We start from the raw sequence: 14360 nt of genomic DNA, 5'->3' as shown, positions 1-14360 counted from the left end.
CACGTGCATAGTGGTGCCACATATACATAATAGACTATATACTGTATATGATAATGACCCACTTACACTTAATTTAACTGATGGAAATCTTTATTAGGCAAAGTCAGACTCATATAGGTTACAATGGATTTAGAGTATTAAGAAAGCATAAACAATCTGTCAATAAAACATTGTAAATAAAATTACAGCTGCTGGTGTCATTTTCACTTAACACTTTTAATCATAAGTTGCTAGAGTGTTACCATTTGCAGTCTTACCCAAAAAACACAAATGCACATGTTTCTAAAGATTGATTTTGTTTTATTTCTTCTGTTGGTTTGCTTAATATGATCACCAAGTGGAGTTTACTTAGTTTAGGCTGTTCTACCTTCTGACATATACAATCCTCCTACATACTGTAGCTATCTTAGCTGTGTATGCAAATGGTAACTGAAAATGCCTTTGAAATAGTTAACTTACATGTGCTTTGTCTCTTTTCTCACCCCTCTCCCCTCTTCATCCCCCTCTTCATCTCCCTCCAACTCTCTCTTTCATTCTCAGGTGAATGATGCACAGTTGGTGCAGGCTGTGCTATGGGGAGCTCAATGTTATATGACCTGAAAGCTGCTAATGTGCTTGAAAACCGAAGAGAATGAAGAGAAGCCAATAAAATGATGAAAAGAAGCGTGGTGGATTAGCTTCGCTGATGAAAAGATCTCTCACAACATCTCTCCTCTGACACAGTGATGACCTGGAATTCAGTGAAAACCTCCACCTTATTTTGACAAGAGACTATTAAATGTCAGTTATGATTTACATGCTGGGACTCATTTAGCGTGAAGAGTTTACATTTTACTAAATGTGTCTAAGTAAATGATAAAGCTACGTACATTGCTTTCTATGGTGTCAGTGGCATGCAGATAGTTTGAGCCACTGATTCACTGGCGGTACTTGATGAAGATGGATAGATGGTGTTGCACCCAGTAGCTGGAGAGTGCTAACTGAGCTGCTGTGTAAGCAGCTTGATCTCTGGATGATTGAAGACAGATAGCATTTTAACCGACCAACAAAGGCACACGAGACATCCCTAGATGTGCAACTGCAGATAGCAGTAGTTTCAAGTTTTATTGAGCTTGTGAGAGGCCAGATAGACACGGTAGTTTAGTTTGTACAATGAATCCTAGAGACAGTGTGGAGATGATGGAGACCCAGGCGGGAGGTCAGAAGGAAAAGCTGGTTGGAGACAAGGTCAGCCCTGGAAATGATGTTGACGTTGAGGATGACAAAGTCCCCGGGGCCTATGATTGCAACATCTGTGGACGTAGCTTCCCATTCCTCAGCTCTTTGTCGCAGCACATGAGGCGTCATACAGGTGCGCGCCCATACAAATGCCCCTACTGCGACCACAGGGCGTCTCAGAAAGGCAACCTCAAAGTTCACATTCGCAGCCACAAACTGGGAACACTCTCAAGTCACCACACCAATGAGGATGAAGAGGCTGGGGCCGAGGAGGAGGAGATGAGTGTTTCAGAGGGTCTCGATGGAGGTACAAGTCCAACTAAGAGCAGCTCAGCCTGTAACCGGGTGATCAATGGGGATAGTGGTGAGGAGAGTCGGAGGAAATTGCCTGGGAGGAGCATGAAAAGAGAGAAGTCTGTTACTGACCAGAGGCCTTACTGTTGCCGTCTGTGTGGCTACGAGGCTCTGCGAGAAGACCAGCTCCTCAGCCATATTGAAAAGGTTCACATAACAGCAGACACAGAGGAGACCACTGTTAAGGAAGAGGCTGTGGTCGAACCTGATGCTCCCCAACCCCAGAGTGATGGGACCTTCCCCTGTGAGACCTGTGGCCAGGTCTTTACCCAGGCCTGGTTTCTGAAGTCACACATGAAGAAACATGCAGGAATCCTGGATCACTGCTGTCGTATTTGTGGACGACGCTTCCGCGAAGCTTGGTTTCTCAAATCGCACATGAAAACACACAACACCAAATCCAGGTCAAGGTCAAAAGCAGATTCAGCTGAGCATCCAGCTACCATCAATGACGTAGCCCAGGATCCTGATATTGTCACTGGCTCTGTTACATCCATCTATCAAATGTGTTCCAAATGTGGGAACCTGTTCCACAGCAGAGAGAGCCTGAGGGCCCATGAAAAGGTCCATAGTCTTAACTACGGCAGGAAATCCCAGAACCAGTGCAGACTGAGTGATGATGAGGACTCACCAGCCGCTAAGAGACGTTACCTTGACTTCTTAAACCTCCAGCCTGTTGAGGAAAAGAACCTGGATGAAGAAGAGGAGAATGAAAAGAAGATGCTAGGTCAAAGAATCCCAGAGCTAGATCCAGTTTGCAGCTACCAGGCCTGGCAATTAGCTACTAAAGGGAGGGTTGTGGAGCCAGTCGAGCCGAATTGCAAGGCCTCCTATGGGGGAGGAAGTATGGGGGAGGAAGTCTTCACCGGAGCTGCCGTGGTTTTTGAAAAGGAGAGCAGCCGTTATGTTCTGCAAGGCCAAGAGAAACGTAGCTCGGGGCGACGCAGCAGCTCTGGTTTGGGAAGCCATGCTTCTTCAGGTGACCGCACACCAGAGAGCCTCAGCGACTCCGAGTACCGGCCTTTGTCCCGCCAGGACCGACGCCGATCATCGCAGTCACAAGCCTCTGCCAAGTCCAACGAGTGCTTTGAGTGTGGGAAGGTGTTCCGCAGTCGTCACCAGATGATTGTCCACCAGCGTGTCCACAGAAAGGATGGAGGTAGGGCATCTGTGGGAGATAAGGAAAGAACTACAAGAGATGACCGATGGGGCTCCACCAGTGATCCGGAGTCAGGCTCCCCTAGCCGGCCCAACACTCCTGGGTATGGAGACTCTCCACCAGCCTCTACCCTTGGAGATCAGGCCTCAGAGATGGGTACCGCCAACTCTGGAGACATTGCAGGTTAGTTTTTCTGTGGGTGTATCTTGTTTGTTTTCATGTACTTTGATTTGAAGAGATCACCTGCAATCAAAGGAACAATGTTGGGAAACTTACCCTCAGATTGATTGGAACTTATTGTTTCAATCATTTGGTCACATATTCAGCATAATTTAATTGTGTTAATGTGTGATTATAGTATGATGTGATCTTGGGACCCAGAGTTTGGAGTTTTTTATCTATAACAATTCAATAACAAAAACTGGAGGTCCTTTGTTACTGTTGCTTATGGCCACCATGACCAAGTCAGTAGTCTATTTGTCTTTTTAAGATACTGACTTAATTTTCTAGCATAAAACAATGGGGAAATCTAACCGTTATACAAGTAATGGTATGATACACACATAAGTTCAGTAAGTAAGTAGAAAAATGTCTGAAGGATTTTTAGTGGCAGAAATGACTGTAGCCCTTTTCAAGCCTCCCACTCGAGCCTCTGACTCTGTCACTCTGTAGTAAACATCTGTTGATGAAATGTGCTTTGTGTAGGTGCCTCTCCTCAGCTCATCAGTCTCTATGGAGCGGGAGCTAGAGCCACCATGTGGCCAAATGTAGAAATTGCATTAGACTTCCACTCTTTTATAGAGTGTTGCACAAAAATACTGTAAGCTATGGTCAATAAAGTTTAACTGCCATTAAAATTTCTGTTCACAACACTGCAATTGTTTTGTATCATAGAGCAATAAAACTAACCGTTAAGTGAAACTTTGTCAGCAGTGGTAGGCATGTCAGTGGAGGAGATGGCATTTTTGGAATGCCTATCATATTTTCACCTCCTCAACCAATAAACACTGCAGAGCAAAAAAAGAAAGCCTACCCATGCGAGGGCAAAACACCCATAATCATGGCCAAAATATGCTAAAGGGAAGATTCCTGTGTATGCAGCGCCTCAGAGCTCTCTGGCCTGTGTCTTTTAACTTTTAAACCCTCTGAAAACACTATTTGTACAGGTTCGGGTAGTGGATGGCTAAGAAGTGTACTGATTGCTTCCATTCCTCCCTGTTAGCACAGACATTCAAAAATAGCAGCAACATTTCTTCAGGCCTGATCGAGCTGTGTGCTATTTCAGGTCTTCCTGTCTCAGGAAACTCCCCTCACCCCCCTTATCTGTGTGTGAATATGTTTTTTGCTCTCCTTTTTATGTCTTTGCAATGAAAATCTGTCTGCGTGTTTCCTTTCACTCTTCACTAGTGTTGCTTGTTGTATAACAAATAACCAATTATTCCATATGAAACACCATAACAGCACTGTACTCTGGCAGTTAAAGGTGTGGTTAACTTCCTTTATAGTAACAAACAGACTGTATAGTCTTCACTCTCTCCCGAACCGTTTGCATCCCACTGTCTGGTCTGTTTGCTTTTGGAATTCAAGATCTTTTTAGCTATATACATATACATTGTACATAAATGTATATAAAATGCATGTACAAAGCCTCTAACATCAAGAGACATGTTGATCTATTGATGATTTTTTTTTACTATTTGCTAATTTTTTACGACTATATTTTATAGAATTTGTGAACCTTTGTGACAAAGCCAACAATATAATAATCCAGGTTTTGCCAAAAGAATGTTCTTATCAAGATGTAAAGGCTGCTATCCATCCATTCATCCTTTTTCTCTATGCCTTTCCTCCCTGTCCCCTCTGACTCCTTCCTAATCTCTGATCTTACCTCCTGTGACACTTCCACTGTCTCTCATCCACTCTTCTTACCATTTAGCCAGCCAGGCTGCCTGATGTCTGAGGGATTGGTTATTTATAGAGTCACCTCCCGATGGAGAGGGATGTAGGCAATGGGGAAAGAGACACTCAGAGGACACTCTAGTCACAAACACTCTGATGTCCCTTACAGCCATTTAGCTACTTTTTGGGAATGCAAATTAGAGGTGACAGTGTACATGCACATATTAATATGATAGGCTATATATATATATATATATGCTTGCTCACACACACACACACACACACACACACACACACACACATACATATATGTATGTATACGTATATACATATATATGTAGTTTTAGATTAATAGCATTTTGCTTGGTGGTAATTATTGTGCAAGCACAGTAACAAAAACATTCACACAGCTGTGGCTGTTGGAGCTTTGCATTATGCACATCTACACTGTATGTGTTTTTCAGTTCAGTTACTCTCCTGGTGAGAGCTGACATCTGCGCATTCGTTTGCACGGCTCTATGCAAGTGTGAAATTGGAGTTGCTTTTGTAGGTTTCTGTGACATGGCTTCATGGATAGTTTAGATTGTTGTTGTGTTTATTCCAAGGATGGATACTGCATGTTGTTTCATCCGTTACAAGACAAACGTTACGGCAGTGACAGACCGTCAGCACGATGGCATACTTTGTCTTAATTGCCTCACTCTTTGAGTCCTGCTGGGCTGGGTTTGTGTTAGTGTGTGTTTTTATGTATTTGTGAATGTGCAAGACTGACAAGTGCAAGTCTGACTGAATTTTATTTTGGAAGGAATAAGAATATTTTGCACAGAAAGCTCTTGACAATCATGATATTCAGTTACTTTTGTCTTTCTTTTATGACTCAACTGGTCAATAATTGACTAAGAAGGGACCAATAAACAGTACACATCAGCTTAACCACCTTCCCTACCAAACTTGCTGCCCCAGGGCGTCACATTGGCGGTCTGAGTTGTGTGTGTTGGCCAGTGTTGCCAACAGGAAGCCAAATGAAAAACAGATGACAGGTCACTGGTGTTATTGTGAAAAATAGGAGGGGTAGTGGAGAGTGCCATAATGTGCTACTTGCAGAATCTGATATGTTGGATACTTCAGTGTGTGCATATATGAGTGTAAGATATAATGCTCTATGACCCAGCTGCTGTATAATTTTGTGGTTTAATGTTCAAAACCTCTGAAATGAAACGTGATGATTTTCATGATTTAAGATTAATGTACATTTAAAAACCGTTTTTAGCCTCCGTGAATATAACTACATCTACTAGCACAGGTCTTATTTTTGTTTATATTCTTATTCTCCTCATTCCCGAACACTCAGGGAGAAACAAACTTTTCCAGCGACAAAAGTCAAATTCACTCCAGAAGACAGGTCACAAGCGCCACCTTGTGGGGCATTCATAGAGCTGTATTTCAGGAAGCAATACTGGCTCAGAACAGGAAACACATGCACAAGCCAGTTCAGTCACAGTAATAGAGCCTTACAATAAATAAACCATCCTTCTGCTTTCTTATAATATCCCATTTGTCTTATGTGTCAAAACAGTGTTTATTCAACTCTATGGTAATTTGTAATATTATGGTGTACTTGATTCATACCAAATGGAACATAATAACACATCCAATAATTACCATAGAGATGAATGAACACCTATCTTCACACAATTTTAACATCTGAATATCATAACTTTCACTGGAGTACTATTCATTACGGGGTCACTGTGTACCTTCAACCAAATATAAAATCAAAACAATATCTGATAATGGTATGATGTAATTATTAACTGTTTATTTTTAGTTTGATGTGTTTATTATCATTGTAATTGTAGAAGTAACAGTTTTATTTCAGGATACGTTCACATGTGAAATGAAATGAGGAGATATTGGAATACTGGCCAATACTGCAGCCTGGTGGCTCTTCACCAAAACTGCATCCAGATGGAACAATGTGAATCTGGCACAGCTGTAATGAGCTCTGACTGATAGCTGGTATTAGAGAAGAGTGTAATCTAGATGAATTCTTCGCAGTCATTGACCTTTATGCTGTCATTCATTTTCCCTACAGATGAGAAGCCTTACGTCTGCAGCCTTTGTGACTTTGTCACCACAGAGTTCAAGACCTATTCGACTCACGTTCGTGTCCAACACCCGGCGGCCCCTGAAGATAGACCCAGCCCCGTTCCCAGCCCCAGCTCCAGTTCGGACAGAGGCACCCCCAGTGGTTATCCAAAGCTGAAGAAAGCTCTTCTTCAGGGTTTGAACAACTCTGCATCCCCTCCTGCTTACCTTTCAACTCGATCCTTCCCACACGATCCTAGCATGACCCCTGTGGATCTATGTGTGAGGGCTGAGGGCTGCAGGGGCATAGCCTCCCTAAATCTGGACAGGAAGAGCCTCCTTAGCCACAAGTGCTCCTTCTGTTCTCATTCCACCCACTACCCCGAGGTGCTCTGGATGCACCAGACTGTGGCTCACCGCATCAACAGCAGTAGCTCAAATCTTGCTCCTAAATGGGCCCTGAAAAACAGCTCCAAGGCCTCGAGGGACAACTTCTTATCTTCCAGGAGACGGACTGGTCCTCCACCGGTCCTGGAGGGAAAGGAATGTCCACCGCTGCCTCCAGTGATGCGTGCTCAACGCACCCGGCCCCCAACTTACTCCAGCGAGGTTCAAAAGAAGAGTAAGCCAGCAAGTCATGCAGCCATGCCATCATCATCATCCTCCTCTACTCCCTCCTCTTCATCCTCCAGGGGCTCCTCATCCACCTCAGGCACCCAAGCTGGGAGAGTCCCTGTCCGGCCGAGCAGCAGCAGCAGCAGCAGCACCAGCAGCAGCAGCGTAAGACACATGGAGGACCAGAGTCATCACTCTCGATCCAGACCCAAAGTGGATATTTACCCTCGGGGAGGCTCATTGTCTTCCTCCAGCTCCTTGGAGAAGAGCACTGGTGCCCTCTCACGTTCCTCAGCCCCAAGCCCCAGCTCTGCCACGGCATCACGGATTGCTGACCGTTATTTAATGCCTCAAGAGGGTCTGGGCTTCATGCTTTCCAGCAAACATGGCCTAGCAGAATACAGCCGAGCCAGGGGGTCCCCTCATCAGCCGCTTCCCAACTCCCACAGCCAGAGCCGGGCTAACGCTATGAGGCCCAGCACCATCACCCATAGCTCCACAGCAGGACACAGCTATGGAGCCTCCCAGGCACATGGAAGCACTCTGCTGAATTCCTCGTCCTCCTCCTCCTCCTCTTCTTTGCCTTCAGAGGCTCGTGGAGATGTGAAGCAGGAGCCAATCGCAGAGACACCGGAGACGCCACCAGACATCCTCAGCTTCCTCAAAAACTACAGTCCCCATGAACTGGCTGCCCTCTACCACCGCTGGGGTGCCGCCAATGCACTGCTGGATCCCACTGGTAGGGAGCATGTCCTGATCCATTTTTTGACCAACTGATATATATTGTTGTTTTTTTTTTGTTAGTTTAAGTCTTTGTAATAAGGTAGTTCAGAAGAGGCCGTCTTGGAAAAAGTCTTGTGAAATCTCTCATCAGCTCACATACAAAACGCCCAGAGGAGCTTTGCTTTGGAGAAAATGCCAAATGTCAGGAGTTGAAGAGAAATGTTTTCCACTGACTGAGCATCGTGTTTTGAGCTGTTAGAAGAGCTGAGTACAATTGGCTAAACTTGACAGGCTAAACCAGGAAAAGACACCCACAACCACATACATCCACACTTCACGTATGCACTGTATACCCCGTCTCTCACACTAACCCGCCATCTGGCAAAAGGTGATTGACGGACACATATACTGCACAATTCTGACAAGGTTTTGAATAATGAAGAGGAGCTCCATTAAATGGGCAAACACGTGTGCTCACATGTTTTTGAGATATGATAAAACGCCGTATCTGGGGCAGCGTCTGTGTTTGTGCATGTGTGTCCATATGTGCTTTGGTTTTTAGATGCAGAAGTGTGTGCGTGTGTACTTTTTTTTTTTTTTTTTTTTCTGTGAAAGACGTGAGAGAACCTTTGCTACTCTCAGGTCTGCGAGGCATGCCTAGTCTCCGGCTCCACTCTCCCAGAAAGCTGTCACAAACTGTTTAGGTCACGGCTCTGCCTGACGAGAGACTCGCACAGATGCGAATGGAGGGAGGCAAAACAGAGAGAAAGGGAACATAAGAGGCAAAGAGAGAGATGAGACAGAATAATTACCCCACCAGCTGCTTTGGAAATGGTCATTACCGAACATCCACATTATTTGCCCATTTTCAGTTGTGTCTCTGAGGTCAAGTGGGGCTGTATGGAGCCAGGGGTCAAAGACAACAGCCCCAGAGCAGACGCATGACATCGCTGTCACCCGTCCAGGCGCATATCGTCACGATCTGCCTTAGCCCTTTGAGTCACATGCTATAAAGTGACCTTTTTTGAGCAACTGAGTCTTTCTCCCGTTTCTCTCTGTAATGTGTGTATGAGTGTGTGCGTCTGCTTGTGTTTTCCGTCCAGCTCTGTCTTGTCTTTCATTAGTGCATCAGTGAGAAGGGCTGGCGGCCCAGAGTACAAGTAGAGTATCCAGAGGCCAGCAGTCGGGCTGCCAGAGACACTCTCTGTCACCTCCTCCTCCTCCCTGTCCTCCTTGTCCTGCCGTGTCCCTCCAACACCCCCCATCGTCTGCCACACACACATGCACATAACTACTGGGCACTGCCCAGGTATGTACCAGCCTCAGCGCTCGGGGGGTTGATGTGTCTGCTGGGGCTTTGTGCAGCAAACGTCCCCCTCACCGAAAGTAACCCCAAACCCCCCCAGGCCTGTTATCTGTCAGCAAGAGAGGTCACAGGAGTACATGCATATCTGTGTGTGTGTGTGTGTGTGTGTGTGTGTGTGTGTGTAGTGGTCAGTGTCATCAAATGCATCCAACCTCCTTTAAATGCTTTTACCTCTCGCTGCTGTCCCTGTGGCTCCAGCTGCTCTGACCACATTTACATGCACACCAGGACCAAAAAAAAAAAAAAAATCCTGAACATGAAAACATGATAATAACATGGCTGTCCTCATTAAAAGTTATCTAAATGATAAAAATGTACTGTCTTAAATGCAGTCACATTTTTGCTCATCATGTAACGACAGGTTTCTTTGTGCTGAATGAACTCTTTGAGCCACTCGGTATGCATTCCGTCTACTTTGCCAAACACAGTTGGACTTCATGTCCCTTAACAATTTATTTCCTGGTGGCAGTTTTCTTATACTGCCTCATTATAGTTTCAGAACTCTCATTAACTGTGGGGGTTTCTTTTTGTTTTTAAATTGTTCTTCAAGTAAAATCCATGTAGCATTAAAAACTGCTGCCCGACGGAAAACGGACTTTTGAGGCAGATACTGAGGTCCATATTTGGGAATGAAAAGAATCTGATCAGAATATATAAGCCAGAAGTATTTTTCTATATGTATAAACACGAAACAAACGATCTTGATCCAGATCCCTTTGATTGATTGATTGATTTTCATTGTGATACATAATGAGCTGGACATTTCAAAGATCCACTTGCTGTGCTCTCTGATGGACAAACTGTGAAACAGTAATAACTCCTTTTCTAAATTAGCTCAAAGTTGGGTTGATATATCTGTTGCACAATTTCTTGTTTCCCATTGGCTGATATACACGCCAGCACTGATGTATCTGCCATGAGCTAATTATCAGCCATAATATGGACCTAACTGATTCATCTCTTAAAAACGTCTTTTAAAAAAATTTAAAAAATTTTTTTTTACCTGCAAATAATCTAGTTATGCTCTTCATAGAAGAGATGCTGTCCAGTAAATTTGAGGTTTTAAAATCATGAGCTTTGTAATATTTAAGTAAAGTTCAGTCCAGTTCTGCTCAGGCACATCACTGAAATGTTGCAATAATACGACAAATCAAATTCAGCCAGTTCTCCTAAATCCTGTTGTTGTATCACATATGAACTCTGCAGATCAAGTGTTTTCTAAATACTGACAGGCCAAGTTAACTTCACATGACATGATTTTTCAGATTTTAAGTCATCAAAATTCAACAAGTTTCTCTGTTTTGCCATTTAAGGTCATTAACATGTAAAGCTGACTTGCATGTGCATGTAATGGGAGTATTGTTGTGTCATTTTGTGTGTGTGTGTGTGTGTTTGTGTGTAGATGTAGCCAGTATGCGCCACAGCCTGTGCCTCACTCAAACACTCACAGATTCAACTCTTGAAACACACACTCACACACACACACACACACACACACACACACACACACACCTGACATGTGACACACAGGCAGCGGAGCGGGCACATCACAGCCGGGGCGTTTTAATTGCCTGTAATTTATGCGGTGTGTGTGTGTGCTGTGTGTGTCTGGCTGTCAGCCTCTGAGATGATGCTGTGTGACAGCTGCAGTCCAGCCCCTGGAGCTAGCCGCTCATAATGACACATTAGACATACTAATGATTCCTGTGTGAGTCCACTACTGACGCTACCTACCTCCACCGCTCCAGCCAGGATCTGTGCTTATGTACTCCCACTCACTTTCTGCCCATTACTGACCTTTATGTCTTCATTCAATCTCCGCAAACACTCCCACGTGAAAATGTCTTCTGCCTTGGAATAAACTGATGCTGATGTCCACCCTTTCCACCACTCATCTCAGAAAAATTCACATGTGAACTCTCGCATGGGAATTCAAAGCGTGCGTGATTTTAGGACACACTGGCCTTTACATGGCATGTGAAATGTCAAAAAGTGCTTATGTTTTCAATTTACCTTTCTTAAAGAGAGAGTGGCATTGTTCCGAGATCAAAACTGCTAACAGCACAAAACACGTGAGCAATACTAGTCAAAAAAGTTAAAAATGGGTTTAGCAAGAAAGCCACATTTTGAATTTTGAATTTTTGAACCTCAGTTGAGCCTGTGGTGTTTTGTGGATTTGCTCTTCACTGCTCCGTTTAATTGTGTGTTCCTCTTTGCCGTGTGTGATCAGGGATGCTGAGGTCTCTCATGCAGCAGGGACAGTATTTCTGCCATGAGTGCGGGAAGAGTTTCAGTCAGCCCAGCCACCTGCGCACTCATATGAGATCCCATACAGGTAAATACAGCCACAACACAGTGACACACATATACAAACTCAGAGGAACACAGACTGCATACGTACGCACGTGAGCTGGTAATGAAAAAGCATTTTTAAATCAACTCACAGTCAGAAACTTGAATATTGTCCATGTGTGTCAGCTTTTAACCCTTGTATTTTGTTGAAATTGGCTTTACAGTGTCCGCTGCTGTATCTGTAGAAATGATAATGATAACTGCAAAATTAATCTAATTAATAATCGTGCTTTCTTTTTTTCTGACCTAATTAAAACCCAATATGTAACTAATTTAAGTGGTAACCCCTCCAATTATCACAAACTCAGCTTGCATATTTGATTAACGTGATAAAATACAAAAATGAGCATGAAGCTTTGGCGTTGCACCAAATAAGGAAATATTTAATGTTTTATGTACGATATGGAAAATGCATGATATAGTATTACAATATCATATATATGACTTCTGTTTGCCAAAAACTCACTCACAGACAAAGAAATGTACAGTATGTCATCCTGCACACACTCAAGCAACCCCGATTCCAAAAAAGTTGGGATGCTGTGTAAAACATAAATGAAACACATTGTTCTAAGTTGCTAATCCTAAACATATACATATACTAAAATGAAAATAGTACAAAGGTGTATTTGATGTTTTAGCTCATCAGCTTGATTGATTTTTGTAAATATCTGCTTATTCTGATTTTGATGCAGCAACACATTTCAAACAAGTTGGGACAGGAGCAACTAAAGACTGGGAAACAGGTGGAATGCTCCAAAAACACCTGTTTGGAACATTCCACAGGTAAACAGGTTCATTGGTAGTTCACAAGCAAGGATGGAGCGAGGTTCACCACTTTGTGAACACATGATTGGATAAAGGATATCAACACATGGGCTCGGGAACACGTCAGAAAACAGAACCTGCTAAACAAAGTTTGTTTGCATTCTGTTTTTAATCATGTTTCACGTAGAGTCTCAACTTTTTTGGAATCGGGGCTGTAAAAGGGAAACATATGACAGACATAGACAAAGAACCTCACGAGCAAACAGCCAATTTATTATACTTTATGTACACAAAGTCCAACATCCTGCTTTAACCTGTTGAACAACCTTATTATTCATGTATTACAAGATATTCCCAGTTTTTTGGCCACTCCTCCAACAGTCACTCAGTCCCATGCCACCTGTGCACACACATCATCACCCTCGCAACTATTTATTCACCCAGAAACACTCACATGAGATATAGAGAATATATGCATGGGGATTCACATTCTCAACAATATTTCATCATCTGACTCTCCATACGTCTGCTACGTTCCTGCATTTTCCAAGATAAATCAAAACAGATCTTTTTGTTCAGCTGAGTGTGACAGCCAGTCTGTGAGTCCTTCCCCGCCCTGGGCTGGGCAGCTGTCTCTATTTTTTAAACTGAAACATGATTTGCTCCGGATACTGACCTGTGACAAATTGTATACATTATTAATCACATGTCAATTAGAGAGATGGAATTGCGCATTTTAATGAGGCAGATCAGCATTTGTCCACGCCAACCCCATGAATCCATTTGCATGCGTCCCGATGCCATTCACTAAACAGTTTGATTTAGACGTACTGCCTTTTCCTCTACTTTCTCCTTTCCCCCTCTGCTTTTCCTTAATCCTTTCCTTAATCCTTTCCTTTCCTTTCCTTTCCTTTCCTTTCCCCCTTTCTACTCTCCTCTCTTGTTTCCTCTTACCTCACCCCCTTTCATCTCCTCATCCTTTTTCATGTCATCTATTTTTTCCTCGTCTTTCTGTTTCTTCTCTCGTCTTCCTCTTTCTTCTCTCTGTTTGCCCCTCTCTTTCCTTTCATTTCCTCTCCTCTCACCTTTTCTCATCTCCATTTCCTCTTTCCTTCCCTCTCTTGATTCCTCTCATCTCACCTTTTCTTTTTTCCCCTACCTGTTTCCTTTCCTTCTCCCCTCCATCTTCTCTCCTCTCCTATTTGTCTGCCTCTCTCCCTCTTCGTTCCTCCCTTCCTCTCCCTTCTCCCCCCTCTTCCCTCTCCTGTCCTGTCATGTCCATCAACCAGGCTGGCAGTGATCACAGCAGACAGTGAGATAAGTAGCTTCTTTATAGAGAGTGTGAATGATACGTGGCACAGCCAGTGATTCTAAGTGACAGAGGCCAAATGGTAAGTGATGCAGCGCTCAGCTTCCCCCAAAGCCGTATTGTAAACACACACACATGCACACACACACACACACACTGTATTAACACACACACAGACACCCATGCATAGGGTCCGTAAACACTCGCAGAGGCTGTAATTAATGTTGTCACCGACGGTTGTCTTCAGCATGGACGTGCACACGCAGAAAAGGCCAGCCACCCCGAGGCCTCTATTAACATGCGTCATATTAAATCACTGACTTGCCTCCACCAGGTTCCATCACCATCATCACCACCATCATCACCATCTTCAGTGGCAGCTCCCCTCTATTAGAAAGGGTGCTGATGGCAAACGCTACTGTGTGCGGGTGGTGGTGGAATTTTTTTTCTTTTTCTTTTTTTTTTTTTTTTTTGATCTGGTAGAGCTTTTAACCGAATGCCCTCCTCCC

The 14360-nt window shown here is 43.7% G+C and overlaps 1 protein-coding gene across 4 annotated transcripts in view; it reads left to right on the top strand.

Moving 5' to 3' along the window:
* LOC143324821 (zinc finger protein 516-like) overlaps positions 1-14360 on the top strand; it is a 48489-nt gene that overhangs the window by 26995 nt on the left and 7134 nt on the right. For all 4 annotated transcript variants that reach the window (XM_076737574.1, XM_076737575.1, XM_076737573.1 and 1 more), the window contains exons 2-4: positions 541-2914; positions 6726-8072; positions 11653-11757. In XM_076737574.1, the coding sequence (XP_076593689.1) occupies positions 1153-2914; positions 6726-8072; positions 11653-11757 (3214 nt within the window). In that variant the 5' untranslated portion in view covers positions 541-1152. The remainder of the gene's footprint in view (positions 1-540; positions 2915-6725; positions 8073-11652; positions 11758-14360) is intronic.

The sequence above is a fragment of the Chaetodon auriga genome, chromosome 8 (assembly GCF_051107435.1).
Source record: "Chaetodon auriga isolate fChaAug3 chromosome 8, fChaAug3.hap1, whole genome shotgun sequence".
NCBI lineage: Eukaryota > Metazoa > Chordata > Actinopteri > Chaetodontiformes > Chaetodontidae > Chaetodon > Chaetodon auriga.
This window is presented reverse-complemented; position numbering and strand designations above follow the sequence as displayed.